The sequence below is a fragment of the Anomaloglossus baeobatrachus genome, chromosome 5, assembly GCF_048569485.1.
Source record: "Anomaloglossus baeobatrachus isolate aAnoBae1 chromosome 5, aAnoBae1.hap1, whole genome shotgun sequence".
Lineage (NCBI taxonomy): Eukaryota > Metazoa > Chordata > Amphibia > Anura > Aromobatidae > Anomaloglossus > Anomaloglossus baeobatrachus.
The window spans coordinates 4,214,697-4,228,363 of NC_134357.1; the positions used below are offsets into that span (position 1 = coordinate 4,214,697).

The 13,667-nt window shown below is 53.6% G+C and overlaps 1 protein-coding gene across 1 annotated transcript in view; it reads right to left on the reverse strand.

The window, feature by feature from the left end:
• LOC142313190 (inactive pancreatic lipase-related protein 1-like) overlaps nucleotides 1-13,667 on the reverse strand; it is a 143,509-nt gene that overhangs the window by 72,880 nt on the left and 56,962 nt on the right. The window contains exon 3 of the mRNA XM_075352174.1: nucleotides 12,004-12,052. Coding sequence (XP_075208289.1) covers nucleotides 12,004-12,052 — 49 coding nt within the window. The remainder of the gene's footprint in view (nucleotides 1-12,003; nucleotides 12,053-13,667) is intronic.

Below are 13,667 nucleotides of genomic sequence, written 5' to 3' on the forward strand. Positions count from 1 at the left end.
CAGTCTGGGAGCAGAGCTTAGTGGGGGAGGGGTCTGAGGGGAGTGGGCGGAGGTAAGTTTAAAAGTTGACAGTGTGAGTTAGTGGTGTGGTGAGGAGGCGACCGGAGCGTAGGGACCCGGGGTCCTGCTCACCTCGGGTGACATAGAAGAAGGGATCCTAGAGACACGAGAGTGCGGGAAGCACCCGTGGGCTTGCTCCACAGAACACCGGGAGGAAGGATCTGGCCGCAAAATGGGGACCCGGTCCCTAAACTAAAAGAAAACTAATGTACTCTTTAGTAACACCGGGGGCCTGGATGGTTGCAAGCATCTAGGGCCAAAAATCAGCACACGAATCCGCTGGAAGGGGGCCACAGAGGATCAGGGGGCCAAGCAGGCAGAAAACCCTTTGAAGGTCCGCGGCCTCTGGGTCAGGGCCCTGTGTGCGGAGGCGCGGGACAGGAGGGCGAGAGTCAGTGCAATAGAGACGACCAGGAAAGGCACATCTGAGGGGTGCACCGATATTGACCTCTGACCTGCCCGGGATTGGCGAGAGCCCATCATGGTGGAGCTCAGCATACCGCGGGTGATTGCCGGCAGACTGTACATCTGAGGAACCGTTACCGTGAGTAAAGACTTTGACTGAAACCCCCAGTGTCGTCTACATCCTTCCTGCGCCCACTCATGATCCCCGGGCCTCAAGCTCTACCTGTGGGGGGCAATATCACCTCAGCTGCGCCATCAACATCTGCCCCGGGGAATACACAGCGCAGCGGTGGCCCACATAGCCGCAAAACCACAGGTGGCGTCACAAACTTTATTCCACTGTAAATATTATCATCATCCCCTTTATTCAAAGTCACCGCCAGGGTCACGGAACCGGGCCACGCCGCCACGATATCACCAGACTAGTCCGACCTGGTTCCGAGTATCACCTAAGGCCCTGGGGCTGGGCGTGTCATGTGTATACTGGTAAATAGAGAGAGTTAATGGTGACTCGCCCACCCCAGGGCCTTAGGTGACTTGGTGTTGGGCCGGACTAGTCCTGGGTAGTCAGCGGTGGCGGGGCCCGATTCTGTGGCCCTGGTGGGGTCAGTTAATGTGGCGGTATTTGGGGTGATGATAGTGTTAAAGTTCATATAGGATTCGTGACGCCACCTGTGGTAATTTGCAGCTATGGAGCCGCAGCTGCTGGAAGGGACCTCCAGGGCTGAGGTTATGGCAGCTGAGGTGTTTCTTGCTCTCCACAGGTAGAGCGGGGACCCCGGGGCAACCTTTGGTGCTTGGTAAAGTCTATGGTGTTTGTGGACGCAGTGCAGGATAAAGCAGACGACACAGGCTTGCAGTTAAGGTCTTTACTCACTGTTTCAGTTGCTGCAGCAAACCGGTTGCCCGCAGTATGCTGGGATCCACTGTCCGGTGCCTCCGCCGATCCCGGGTAGTTCAGAGGTCAGTACCGGTGCACCCCTCCTGTGTCTCTCTCCTGACTGACTTCTCAGCCTTGACCGTTGTAGCTGAGCTGGTCTCGGCCTCCACCACAGACAGGGCCTGTACAAAGGGGGCTAACCGCAGCTGTATCTTGCCCTCTTCACCGGGGATCTGTGGTGGGTTGTGGCCCTGGGCGCTTTCAACCACCCTCGGCCTTCAGTGTTACTTTTGAGGAATTGTCTTTCTTCCCTCTGTCTGGGGACCGTCCCCGAATGCAGCCAGATTCCTCCACCCGATCTTCCAGTGGAACAGGCCACGAGCCAATATGCCCTTCCGTGGCCCTGGGATTCTTTCTTTCTTTCTTTAGGTGTCACCTGGGCCTAACTAGACCCCAGGATCTCCACCAGGAACCTCCTTCTGTCCCTTTCTCCTCTATCTGCTGTCCTCTCCTGACCGCCACCTCCTCACTCCGTCTCTCTCACACTCTAGACTCACTGAACTAGTGATGTGTCGGTCGCGAACGATCCAACATAAAGATCCGGCTCCTTGCTGTGAACGACAGGAGCCGGATCACCAGTGTGAGCCGCTGAAATATCTAAACGGCTCTTTTTGCCGTTAAAACCCCGCCCACCCGCGGCTAAACTCCACCTACTCAGCAATCTAATTGGCCGCTTGTAAGTGGGCGGGGCTTAGTCGCGGGTGGGTGGGGCTTTGGCGGCGTTTCTATAATCTTAAATATGTGTTCACCTGGGGTGAACACATATTTAATAAGGAACCGAGAACGAGCTGAAAGATCCGGCTCTTTTTGGTGAACGGAGCCATAGGAACCGGATCACCAAAAAGAGGCGGACTGCCCATCACTACACTGAACTGGAACTTCCTGGTTTCCTTGTCTACTCACACTTTCTGACTCCTCCCACACCCCCTGACTAGGCCCCACCCACACTATTGGGACCAGGAATGGGACTTACGGCCCCATGAGTACATCTATAGGGGTGGCTGCCACTATCCCTGACCCAGTGTATGCCTACCAATTGGTGTGTGCAAGCTTTGGTCTGTGGAGTGGCATATGACCTCATTCTTACCCAGGATGGGACATCACACCTCTGGCTGAAGTGCAATATCTCTGTGGCGACAAAAGCCTCAGGGGCGCCACAATGGTGTACAAAGAAGGTATATACAGCTGTGTATAGAGTGTATATACAAGGCCTTGAAAAAGTATTCATATCCCGTGAGCTTCACTTTTTTTCTCATTATACCCATAAATTAAATGCAATTTATTGAGATTTTCTGTTATTTACTGACATTAAGTGCAAGAATTTGTGAAGTGTAAAGAAATGATACCGGGTTGTAATAATGTTTTTATAAATCTGAACATTGTGACATGCATTTGTATTCAGCCCCTGGAGTTAGTACTTTGTAGGGCTACCTTTCTCTGTCTTGCATTAGTATTCAACCCCTGGAGTCAGAACTTTGTAAGACCATCTTTCTCTGTCTTGCATTAGTATTCAACCCCTGGAGTCAGTACTTTTTAGGACAACCTTTCTGTGTCTTGCATTAGTATTCAGCCCCCAGAGTCAGTACTGTGTTAGACCATCTTTCTCTGTCTTGCATTAGTATTCAGCCCCCGGACTCAGTACTTTTTTTTTAGGACCACCTTTCTCTGTCTTTTGGGGTCTCTCCAGCTCTATACATCTAGAGGTGACATTTTCTTCTTCTCTTCTCGCTCAGTGAGGTTGGATGGAGGCGTTTGTGATCAGCAGTTTTCCCGTCTTGTCACAGATTCTCGGTGGATTTGGGTCTGGACTGTGATGCGGCCGCTCACACACAGGAATATGCTCTGATCTGAACCCTCCATTGTGGCTCTGCAGGATGTTGAGGGTTATTGTCCTGCTGGAAGGTGACCTTGCACCCCAGTCTCGGGTCTTCTGCAGTAACAGGTTTCTTCCAGGATTATCCTGTATTTAGCTTCATCCATTTTCCCATCACCTCTGACCGGCTTCCCTGCCCCTGCTGAAGAAAAGCCTCACCACAGCAGGATGCGGCCTCCACTATGTGTGACGGTGGGGATGGTGTTTTCAGGGTGAGGTGCAGGGTAAGTTTTCTGCCGCAGTCAGCATTTTTCATTTAGCTCAGAATGCTCTGCTTTGATCTCCTCTGACCAGAGCCCCTTCTCCTCTGCTCGCTGGTTCCACTTCATAGATTCCTCCTTGCCGGTCTTCCAGAAAGGCCAGATTTGTGGAGTTTACGATTAGGGGTCACTCACACTGGCGCAGATCCTCTCATGTGACAGAATTGGATGCATTATGCAAAGAACACTTGGCTCTAACGCTGCTGCGAGCGCGAGCCGAGTGTCTCTCCCATGCGAAAATCGAAGCACTGGTGCAGAGAACATGGCGAGATTAATTTCTTCATCTTCTCCACTACCTGTCTTGGACAGCAGGAGAGAAGCAGGTTAAAGTACCGCGCCAAACCACAGGAGTACAAATGGAATTGATAGATCTCTTTTCTTTATTTTCACAGGTCTACGCGTTTCAAGGACATATCCGTCCTCTTCCTCAGGACAAATGCAGAGAATACTATAGCGAAACAGAGGCTACAGGCTCTAATATATGTGTAAGAAAAGAGCCACGTATGCATTAATTGCGTCATCAGCCTCCCCGTGACTCATAGGCACGTGGAGGAGTGAATAAAGTTCAGAACAAGGAGAGAAAAAAGAAAAAAAAGAAGAGAAAAAAGAAAAAAAGAAGGAGAAGAAAAAAAGAAAAAGAGAAAAAGGGGAAAAAAAAGGGGGAGATGAAAGCAAAGAAAAAGAAAGAGATCATCTCCCCCTTTTCTTTGCTTTCATCTCCCCCTTTTTTTTCCCCTTTTTCTCTTTTTCTTTTTTTCTTCTCCTTCTTTTTTTCTTTTTTCTCTTCTTTTTTTTCTTTTTTCTCTCCTTGTTCTGAACTTTATTCACTCCTCCACGTGCCTATGAGTCACGGGGAGGCTGATGACGCAATTAATGCATACGTGGCTCTTTTCTTACACATATATTAGAGCCTGTAGCCTCTGTTTCGCTATAGTATTCTCTGCATTTGTCCTGAGGAAGAGGACGGATATGTCCTTGAAACGCGTAGACCTGTGAAAATAAAGAAAAGAGATCTATCAATTCCATTTGTACTCCTGTGGTTTGGCGCGGTACTTTAACCTGCTTCTCTCCTGCTGTCCGTAACTACTCTGTTTCGCGGGACTGCTGCCTTCCACGTTACTTTTATGCTGACAAAGGGTTTGTGACTGTCACAACCTTATCAGGTGAGTGTCCCTTCTTACATTCACCTCACACTGTTATACCGGGTAAGACCCTATTTGCGCCTTTCTTTTCCCACAGCCTCCTTGCCCACTACCTGTCTTGGCGTATATCGGACTGGATGACATACGAATGTAGTTCGATGTTTTGGACGCACGCATTTGTGGCACCCAGGGAAGGGGGTACTCAGTCCCGGGCGGTTTGTGGATGGGACTTTGGTGGCCGTTGCCCGGTTCCGTGCCCTGGGGCTTATTTTAGTAAAGGGAATATTTACAGGGGAAGTGGAGTTAATGTTCATGATAGAACCGCCGCTGCTGAATGTGGGTACTCCCAGGGCTGGTGGTGGTTGCAGTAATGGTGTTAGGCCCTCCGCAGGTAGGGCTGTGCCTGGGAGATGTGACAGGGCAATAACAGAGACAACACAAGGTTGTAATGAACAGTCTCTACTCACTCCGACCAGTGGATGACTGGTTCAGGTCCCTTGGAGTATCAGTGCCAATGTAGTGACCCAGGTTGCTCTGTCCCCACCACTTTCTGTTGGTTGGGTCCCGTAGCCTGAAACGTTTGGGGCCCGACTGTCCCTTTTGGGGTACAGTCTCCTTCTCCGTACGGCGGGCAGTGCGGACCCTGTGGGGAGGTAAGTGTCCAAACCCCGATCCTAGTTTACTGCTGATGCCCCCAGATTATTTGGTTCGGTGAAGCCCATGAAGGTGTCTCACCATGCAAGTGTTTATCAGGCCATATAAAACTGGCGCCTGATCTATGGCCCTGTGCCCCGTGCGTGCTCCGGTCCCAGCGGTACTTGCCCATACCCGCCCTGGCGACCTCTCTCCCGTGCCCCCAGAGTCACCGTTGCATGGACCCAGCTCTGACACGTCCGCACACTCCACTGTGTGCACTTGAACTCTCTGACCCCTCCCACCAGGCTGGCTAATCATGGGACTTGTTCCTATCTCTAGGCAACCATCCCCTTACAGATTAACCCTATGTGCCCAGTGTGGAGTAGAGAACTAGGATTTTGGTTGTGCTTTGGTGGTATCGGCACTAATACTCCAGGTCCCAGGGGGTAGGTCCTGCATCCCCAAGAGGATGCAGTTCCTTGTAGTGCCCTGAGTGGCTCAGGGGCGCTACACATTGACATGTATGGGTGCTCGCCATCCAATATACACTGCTATGGGTGCTCGCCATCCGATATACACTGCTATGGGTGCTCGCCATCCGATATACACTGCTATGGGTGCTCGCCATCCGATATACACTGCTATGGGTGCTCTTCATCCGATATACACTGTTATGGATGCTCGCCATCCGATATACACTGTTATGGGTGCTCGCCATCCGATATGCACGGCTATGGGTGCTCGCCATCCGATATGCACGGCTATGGGTGCTCGCCATCCGATATGCACGGCTATGGGTGCTCGCCATCCGATATGCACGGCTATGGGTGCTCGCCATCCGATATGCACGGCTATGGGTGCTCGCCATCCGATATGCACGGCTATGGGTGCTCGCCATCCGATATACACTGCTATGGGTGCTCGCCATCTGATATACACTGCTATGGGTGCTCGCCATCCGATATACACTGCTATGGGTGCTCGCCATCTGATATACACTGCTATGGGTGCTCGCCATCCGATATACACTGCTATGGGTGCTCTTCGTCTGATATACACTGCTATGGGTGCTCACTGTGAGATATACACTGCTATGGGTGCTCACTGTGAGATATACGCTGCTAATCACAGCATGTGTGGCGCCCCTGACCTGGTCAGGCACCACTGAGTACTGCACCCATGCTGGGGACAGTACAATACAGGTAATCCAGAAGGCTGACAGGGGTGTGGTACACAGGCGCATAGTAATCAGCTCTCACACATGTACCCATGAGAGGACCCCTGGGGATCCCAGGAGGGGGTGAAGCATGAGCATGGCCTCCATCTCCTCTCAAGGGGTGTGGTAAGAGAGTCTGGTTGCTAGGTGGCGTAGGCAAGAACAGGAGAGGAGGGGCAGTGAGTCAGTTAGAGCAGAACTCCATAGGGCTCAGTGAGGAGCAGACCTGTGGGGCTGTTGCTGTCTAACAGCGCCCGCGCAGTGGCTACTGACGGAGGAGAACGGTCAACTAGGAGTGCTACCCGAAATCCATCTTCAGCTAAAGAGAGAGCACGGAGTGGGAAGTAAGGAGACTGCTGGAGAGTACCAGGCCCAAACGGGCGGCAGATCCCGAAGCGGAGATAGATCCAGCTTTCTTTTGCTAAACCTGCCGGTGTGGGGCTCTCAAAGCCCACGCCACAACACCACAAAAGCCGCAGCCACGTAGCCACAGTTAGGGCCCATAGGTCACAGGAGGCAAGCAGCTGGAGTGGCCTGGTCCAGGCGACAAGCAAACGGCAAACGAAGGGGAGAGAGGCTGCAGCATCTTCCCTGGGTGACCCCCATAGGGACTAAAAGTCGGGGTTACCCCAAACCACCAAGGGCTAAGGAAGGCGAGTTAGTAGTCACCCTCACAAGTCAGCCTGAAGGACACCTGGTTCCCGCCTGGTTCATCCCAGCTACGCCCGGGTTACTCACCCTGCCACCTGAAGTGAGTAAAAACCCTGAAAGACATTCTGCCTGTGTGGAGTTATTCTGCGCCTTGTGGTACTACGCACCTACATCGGGCCCTGGGGCTTGCCTCACTCTCAGGAGGCTAGTCCAACTAACTGCACATACCATCAGCCCCAGGCGACCCTCAACCTGCAGTGGCGGTCCCTACTGGCCGCAATACTGAGAGTGGCGTCACGACAAGAAGAAGATCTCCTACCTGTGACCAGATCCAGCTACGTGGAATCCCTGAAGGTAATGCACCGACACAACACCTGTGGGGCTTCACATCTGGCGTCACGAACAGGATAAGGACTAGACCTGTTCAGACAGGTGACCATGTGCCTGGGCGGTCCGCTTGAAAAATTGGAAGCGCCGCCATATTGCCACCATGAAAAGCGCGCTGAAAAACAACAGCAGCCCGCGCTGGAAGAAGTTACCGCCCACGAAGAGGTGTGGCTACCCAGAGATCCCCTGCAGAGTTCTGACCTCGCTTGGGAAGAGAGCGGAAGCGTCCAGAGACGGCGGAGCAGAGAAGAAGCCAGTAGCGTGCTAGAAGAAATGGAGTCCAGACGCGGATACCCAGAGCCAGGCTCTGCTGCCTGGTGGTGCCGGGAGCTTGCTATCTTCTGCGACCAGCTGGAGGCCAGGATTGTGCGACGGCTCAGAGAAGAACGCACGGAGCTTCTGGAGATGGCGGCGGCGGTTCGGACCTACGAGGAGGGAGCCGCGCGACGCATGCCAGACCGAGCGGCGACGGCTCAGACCCCGATGGTGCCACCGATGGGTGAGTCCAGTATTACCCCTGCCGGCCCGGATGCCCCGACCCCTGCTGCCACGCCCGCGGTCCCAGAAGAGGCGCCCGGCGCGGCGCCACCGAACCAGGCCGCAGCCACGCTAGATGCGGCCCGCCAAATCCAGGCCGCCGCAGCCGTGCCCCGCCTGGCCCGCAAAGGTCCGACTACCACTGCGATACTGATCCGTGCCGCAGGTGTGACGCTGACCCAGGCTGCCACCCTGCTGAGCCCAGTCCGCCAAGACCCCACCGCAGCAGCGACGCTCGTCCGCGCCGCAAGTGAGATGCTGAACCAGGCCGCAGCCCCGCCAGGTGCGGCCCGTCAAGCCCCGATCACAGCAGCGACGTCCAGCTCAGCCTGCACAGAGCCCTCTGCAACAGCGACGCTGATCCAGGCCGCCGCCATGCCAGGCGCGGCCCGCCAAGACCAGGCCGCCGCAGCGATGCCCTGCCCGGCCCGCCAAGACCAGGCCGCCGCCATGACAGGCGCGGCCCGCCAAGAAAAGCCTACCTCATCATTTTCCCCGGCCTGCAAGGCCAGAGCAGATACCGCTCCCCGGTCTGAGGAAGTCCCTACTAGGAAATCCCTGATAGGTGAAGACTCCGCATACTGGCAGCTGAAGGCTGACCTGGAGGCCAAGTTCCCACAGGAGATGGTGGACAGATACATGCTCCCTCCGCACACCCCTAAGGCAACCCCTGCAGCAACCACGCTGAAGAGTCCACCGCCTGGGCCAGCTGAGGAACACTCATCCCCAGCGCTGCCACAACCAGAGTGCAGCGAAGAACTAAGGGGGAGAGGAGGCCAGGAAGCTGAGGAGCTGACTCCGGAGCCACCAGCAGTGGATCTATACTCAGAGCCGGAGATGCTGCCATATTCCCGCTGGGATGAGGAAGACCTGACACCGTCCGCTGACGAAGATCTGCCTAAAAGTCACACCTGGGAGCTTGCAAGCTGTACCACGCAGAGTTCAGGCCGCAAGACAAGGCGTCGCAACAGAACAACGCTGTCCCCTGCACCGCCATCCCCAGAGCAGAGAGAAGTCACGGCCAGAGACCTACAAGAAAAGAGGTTCCTGAGAAGAGCCCAAGCACAGGTCAGAGGACCCCTTTGTAGAGGAGTAGTGGAGGACTTTAACTTGAAAAGCGGATACGGCTTTATTGTGGCACCGGGTATGAAAGAGGGCATTTTCGTTAATAGGAGGGATGTGAGAGCTCACTTGCCCAGAGGACACCCTGGAAGAAATTTAAAAATGGGAGACTCAGTACAGTTCACTATGCATCAGGGAGAAAGAGGCTGGTATGCCTTAGATGTAGCACCATGTCCCAAAGAAGAAAGAAAAGACAGAGATACAGAAACAGATGCAGCAAAGGAAACAGATGAAGATCAAGAAAGAAAAGACAAGGAACCTACAGATGAAACTACCTCAGACGACGACAAAGAGCAAGAAAGCAGCAGGTGCCGCAGCCCAACAGGCCAAAGCCCTGGTAAAGAGGAGTAAAGTAAAGAAAAGAAGTTATCAGTTAAAGTTTTGAAAAGTTTGTTTTGCAACGTTCACGTTTAAGCATGTGCCCACAAAAACTATTGTGAGAAAACCATAAACCTTAAGGCTATGAACTGGCTATAGCCACAAACTCTCGCAGTGTAAATAGTTACACCAAAAGGGCACCACCACCACCAGAGTCAGCCTGTTTAGGGGCTTGGCTCGTCTGCAACCAGGAGGAGCCCGTCCGTATATAGGGCCTTGGCTCACCTGCGACCAGAGAGCATGCCTGTTTATGGGGCCTGGCTCTCCACCACAAAGAGGGTACCTGGTCAGCACCAACTGTGGAGGCCGCCTCTGCATCCTGCCAGAAGAGGCTGAAGGCGCGGATCCACCAGGCCAGGTATACCCTGAAACCACCAGCCCATGTAAGCCGCCTCTACATCCTGCCAGAAGTGGCTGAAGCCGCGGCCAACGTGAAAGGGTTTTGGGTGGGTTAACGGACTTGTGGGTGGAGGGTGGTGATGTATGGTACCTGGTGCTTTTAAAAATGTTTTACCATGTTTTTACTGTTTTATGCATTTTAAAATGTTGTCTTGCAGCCCGAGGACGTGCTGGTGATAACTAAGGGGGAATGTGGCGCCCCTGACCTGGTCAGGCACCACTGAGTACTGCACCCATGCTGGGGACAGTACAATACAGGTAATCCAGAAGGCTGACAGGGGTGTGGTACACAGGCGCATAGTAATCAGCTCTCACACATGTACCCATGAGAGGACCCCTGGGGATCCCAGGAGGGGGTGAAGCATGAGCATGGCCTCCATCTCCTCTCAAGGGGTGTGGTAAGAGAGTCTGGTTGCTAGGTGGCGTAGGCAAGAACAGGAGAGGAGGGGCAGTGAGTCAGTTAGAGCAGAACTCCATAGGGCTCAGTGAGGAGCAGACCTGTGGGGCTGTTGCTGTCTAACAGCGCCCGCGCAGTGGCTACTGACGGGGGAGAACGGTCAACTAGGAGTGCTACCCGAAATCCATCTTCAGCTAAAGAGAGAGCACGGAGTGGGAAGTAAGGAGACTGCTGGAGAGTACCAGGCCCAAACGGGCGGCAGATCCCGAAGCGGAGATAGATCCAGCTTTCTTTTGCTAAACCTGCCGGTGTGGGGCTCTCAAAGCCCACGCCACAACACCACAAAAGCCGCAGCCACGTAGCCACAGTTAGGGCCCATAGGTCACAGGAGGCAAGAGGCTGGAGTGGCCTGGTCCAGGCGACAAGCAAACGGCAAACGAAGGGGAGAGAGGCTGCAGCATCTTCCCTGGGTGACCCCCATAGGGACTAAAAGTCGGGGTTACCCCAAACCACCAAGGGCTAAGGAAGGCGAGTTAGTAGTCACCCTCACAAGTCAGCCTGAAGGACACCTGGTTCCCGCCTGGTTCATCCCAGCTACGCCCGGGTTACTCACCCTGCCACCTGAAGTGAGTAAAAACCCTGAAAGACATTCTGCCTGTGTGGAGTTATTCTGCGCCTTGTGGTACTACGCACCTACATCGGGCCCTGGGGCTTGCCTCACTCTCAGGAGGCTAGTCCAACTAACTGCACCCACCATCAGCCCCAGGCGACCCTCAACCTGCAGTGGCGGTCCCTACTGGCCGCAATACTGAGAGTGGCGTCACGACAAGAAGAAGATCTCCTACCTGTGACCAGATCCAGCTACGTGGAGTCCCTGAAGGTAATGCACCGACACAACACCTGTGGGGCTTCACACATGCAGTTTTTTTTCTCATGCCAATTTGACCAATAATATAACATTGGGCTATAAACATCAGCTCACACTCGTCCGATGTATACACCACAGTGAGCGAGCTCTAATAATCATCCTGTGGACAGATTCTCCCCTGAGCTGTGATCTCTGCGGCTCCTCCAGGGACCATGGGCCTTTTCTCTCATTAGTTCCTTCCTTCTTGGGATGTCACATTGGATGGACGGCCATGTCTTGTACATTCAGTGTCAGATGTGCACACATTGGGCTATTTTTTATAACCTAACCCTGCTTTCCTCTTTATCACTGACCTGTCCAGTGAGTTCCTTGGTTTTCCTGATGTTTGATCCCTGATTTTCTGACACAAACCTCTGAGGCCATCACAGAACAGCTGTGGTTATACTGAAAAGAAATCACCCGGGGGGGGCACAATGTATTGATTATGTGACTTCTGGGGGTGACTGGTCATTCAGGATTAATTAGGTGGATCAGAGTACAGGGGGCTGAATACAAATGCACCTGACAATTTGCAGATTTATATGTATAAAACATTTAGAAAATTGGGTATCAGTTCTTTACACATCACAAATATATATAAATATACAAGTATATGGTACATATGCAGTATAAACGGGTGATGTATAGCGTGTACATATAGAGGGTGCAGGCATCTGCCAGCTGTTACTTTACCCTGCACGGCTGTAGAGATGGAGGTGAGGATGATGATGGTGGTGATCATCTGGGAATAGATACAGGACATCATTATACACTTATATATATACATTAGGGCTCACACATCAGTTTTCCACAGATGGAGCTTGTGCCTATGAGAGTCTATGGGGCAGCGTCTTTTTTTCTTAATTTCACTTGCATGTGTTCCTGCAGCCAATCCCACTGCAGCAAACATCCCTCAAGGTTCAGACACAAGGGCGTGTGTGATTGGCTGCATAAAGGGGGCTTTACACGCTACGATATCGTTAATGAATTATCGTCGGGGTCACGTCATTAACGATACCGCAGTGTGTGACACTTATGAGCGACCTTAAACGATCGCAAAAGTGGTCAAAATCGTTTGCCGCAGAGCGGTTGTCCTGAAACAAAAAATCGTTTTCTGCTTATTAGCGATGTTGTTCCTCGTTCCTGCGGCAGTGCACATCGCTACGTGTGACACCGCAGGAGCGAGGAACATCTCCTACCGGCGTCAACCGGCAATGCGGAAGGAAGGAGGTGAGCGGGATGTTACGTCCCACTCATCTCCGCCCCTCCGCTTCTATTGGACGCCTGCCGTGTGACACCGCAGGAGCGAGGAACATCTCCTACCTGCGTCCACCGGCAATGCGGAAGGAAGGAGGTGGGCGGGATGTTACGTCCCACTCATCTCCGCCCCTCCGCTTCTATTGTACGCCTGCTGTGTGACACCGCAGGAGCGAGGAACATCTCCTTACCTGCGTCCACCAGCAATGCGGAAGGAAGGAGGTGGGCGGGATGTTACGTCCCACTCATCTCCGCCCCTCCGCTTCTATTGTACGCCTGCCGTGTGACACCGCAGGAGCGAGGAACATCTCCTTACCTGCGTCCACCAGCAATGCGGAAGGAAGGAGGTGGGCGGGATGTTACGTCCCACTCATCTCCGCCCCTCCGCTTCTATTGTACGCCTGCTGTGTGACACCGCAGGAGCGAGGAACATCTCCTTACCTGCGTCCACCAGCAATGCGGAAGGAAGGAGGTGGGCGGGATGTTACGTCCCACTCATCTCCGCCCCTCCGCTTCTATTGTACGCCTGCCGTGTGACACCGCAGGAGCGAGGAACATCTCCTACCTGCGTCCACCAGCAATGCGGAAGGAAGGAGGTGGGCGGGATGTTACGTCCCACTCATCTCCGCCCCTCCGCTTCTATTGGACGCCTGCCGTGTGACACCGCAGGAGCGAGGAACATCTCCTACCTGCGTCCACCGGCAATGCGGAAGGAAGGAGGTGGGCGGGATGTTACGTCCCACTCATCTCCGCCCCTCCGCTTCTATTGGACGCCTGCTGTGTGTGCAGGGCAGGTAAGTGCATGTGAAGCTGCCGTTGCGATAATGTTCGCTACGCCAGCTATCGCCACATATCGGTCGTACGACGGGGGCGGGTGCTATCGCGCTCGACATCGCCAGCAAATGCTAGCAATGTCGCAGCGTGTAAAGCCCGCTTAAGTCACATGTCCATCTGCATATAAACTGTGGAAACGAGGAGTCGGCGCTATTTTATGAATGTGAACCGTTAGGGAAGGTGCTGCCGCCGGTGCTGCTGGACAGTGAGCTTAGCTAGGGGTGTAATGCTAGGTAGATGAGATAGATAGGAGAGCGATAGTGCAG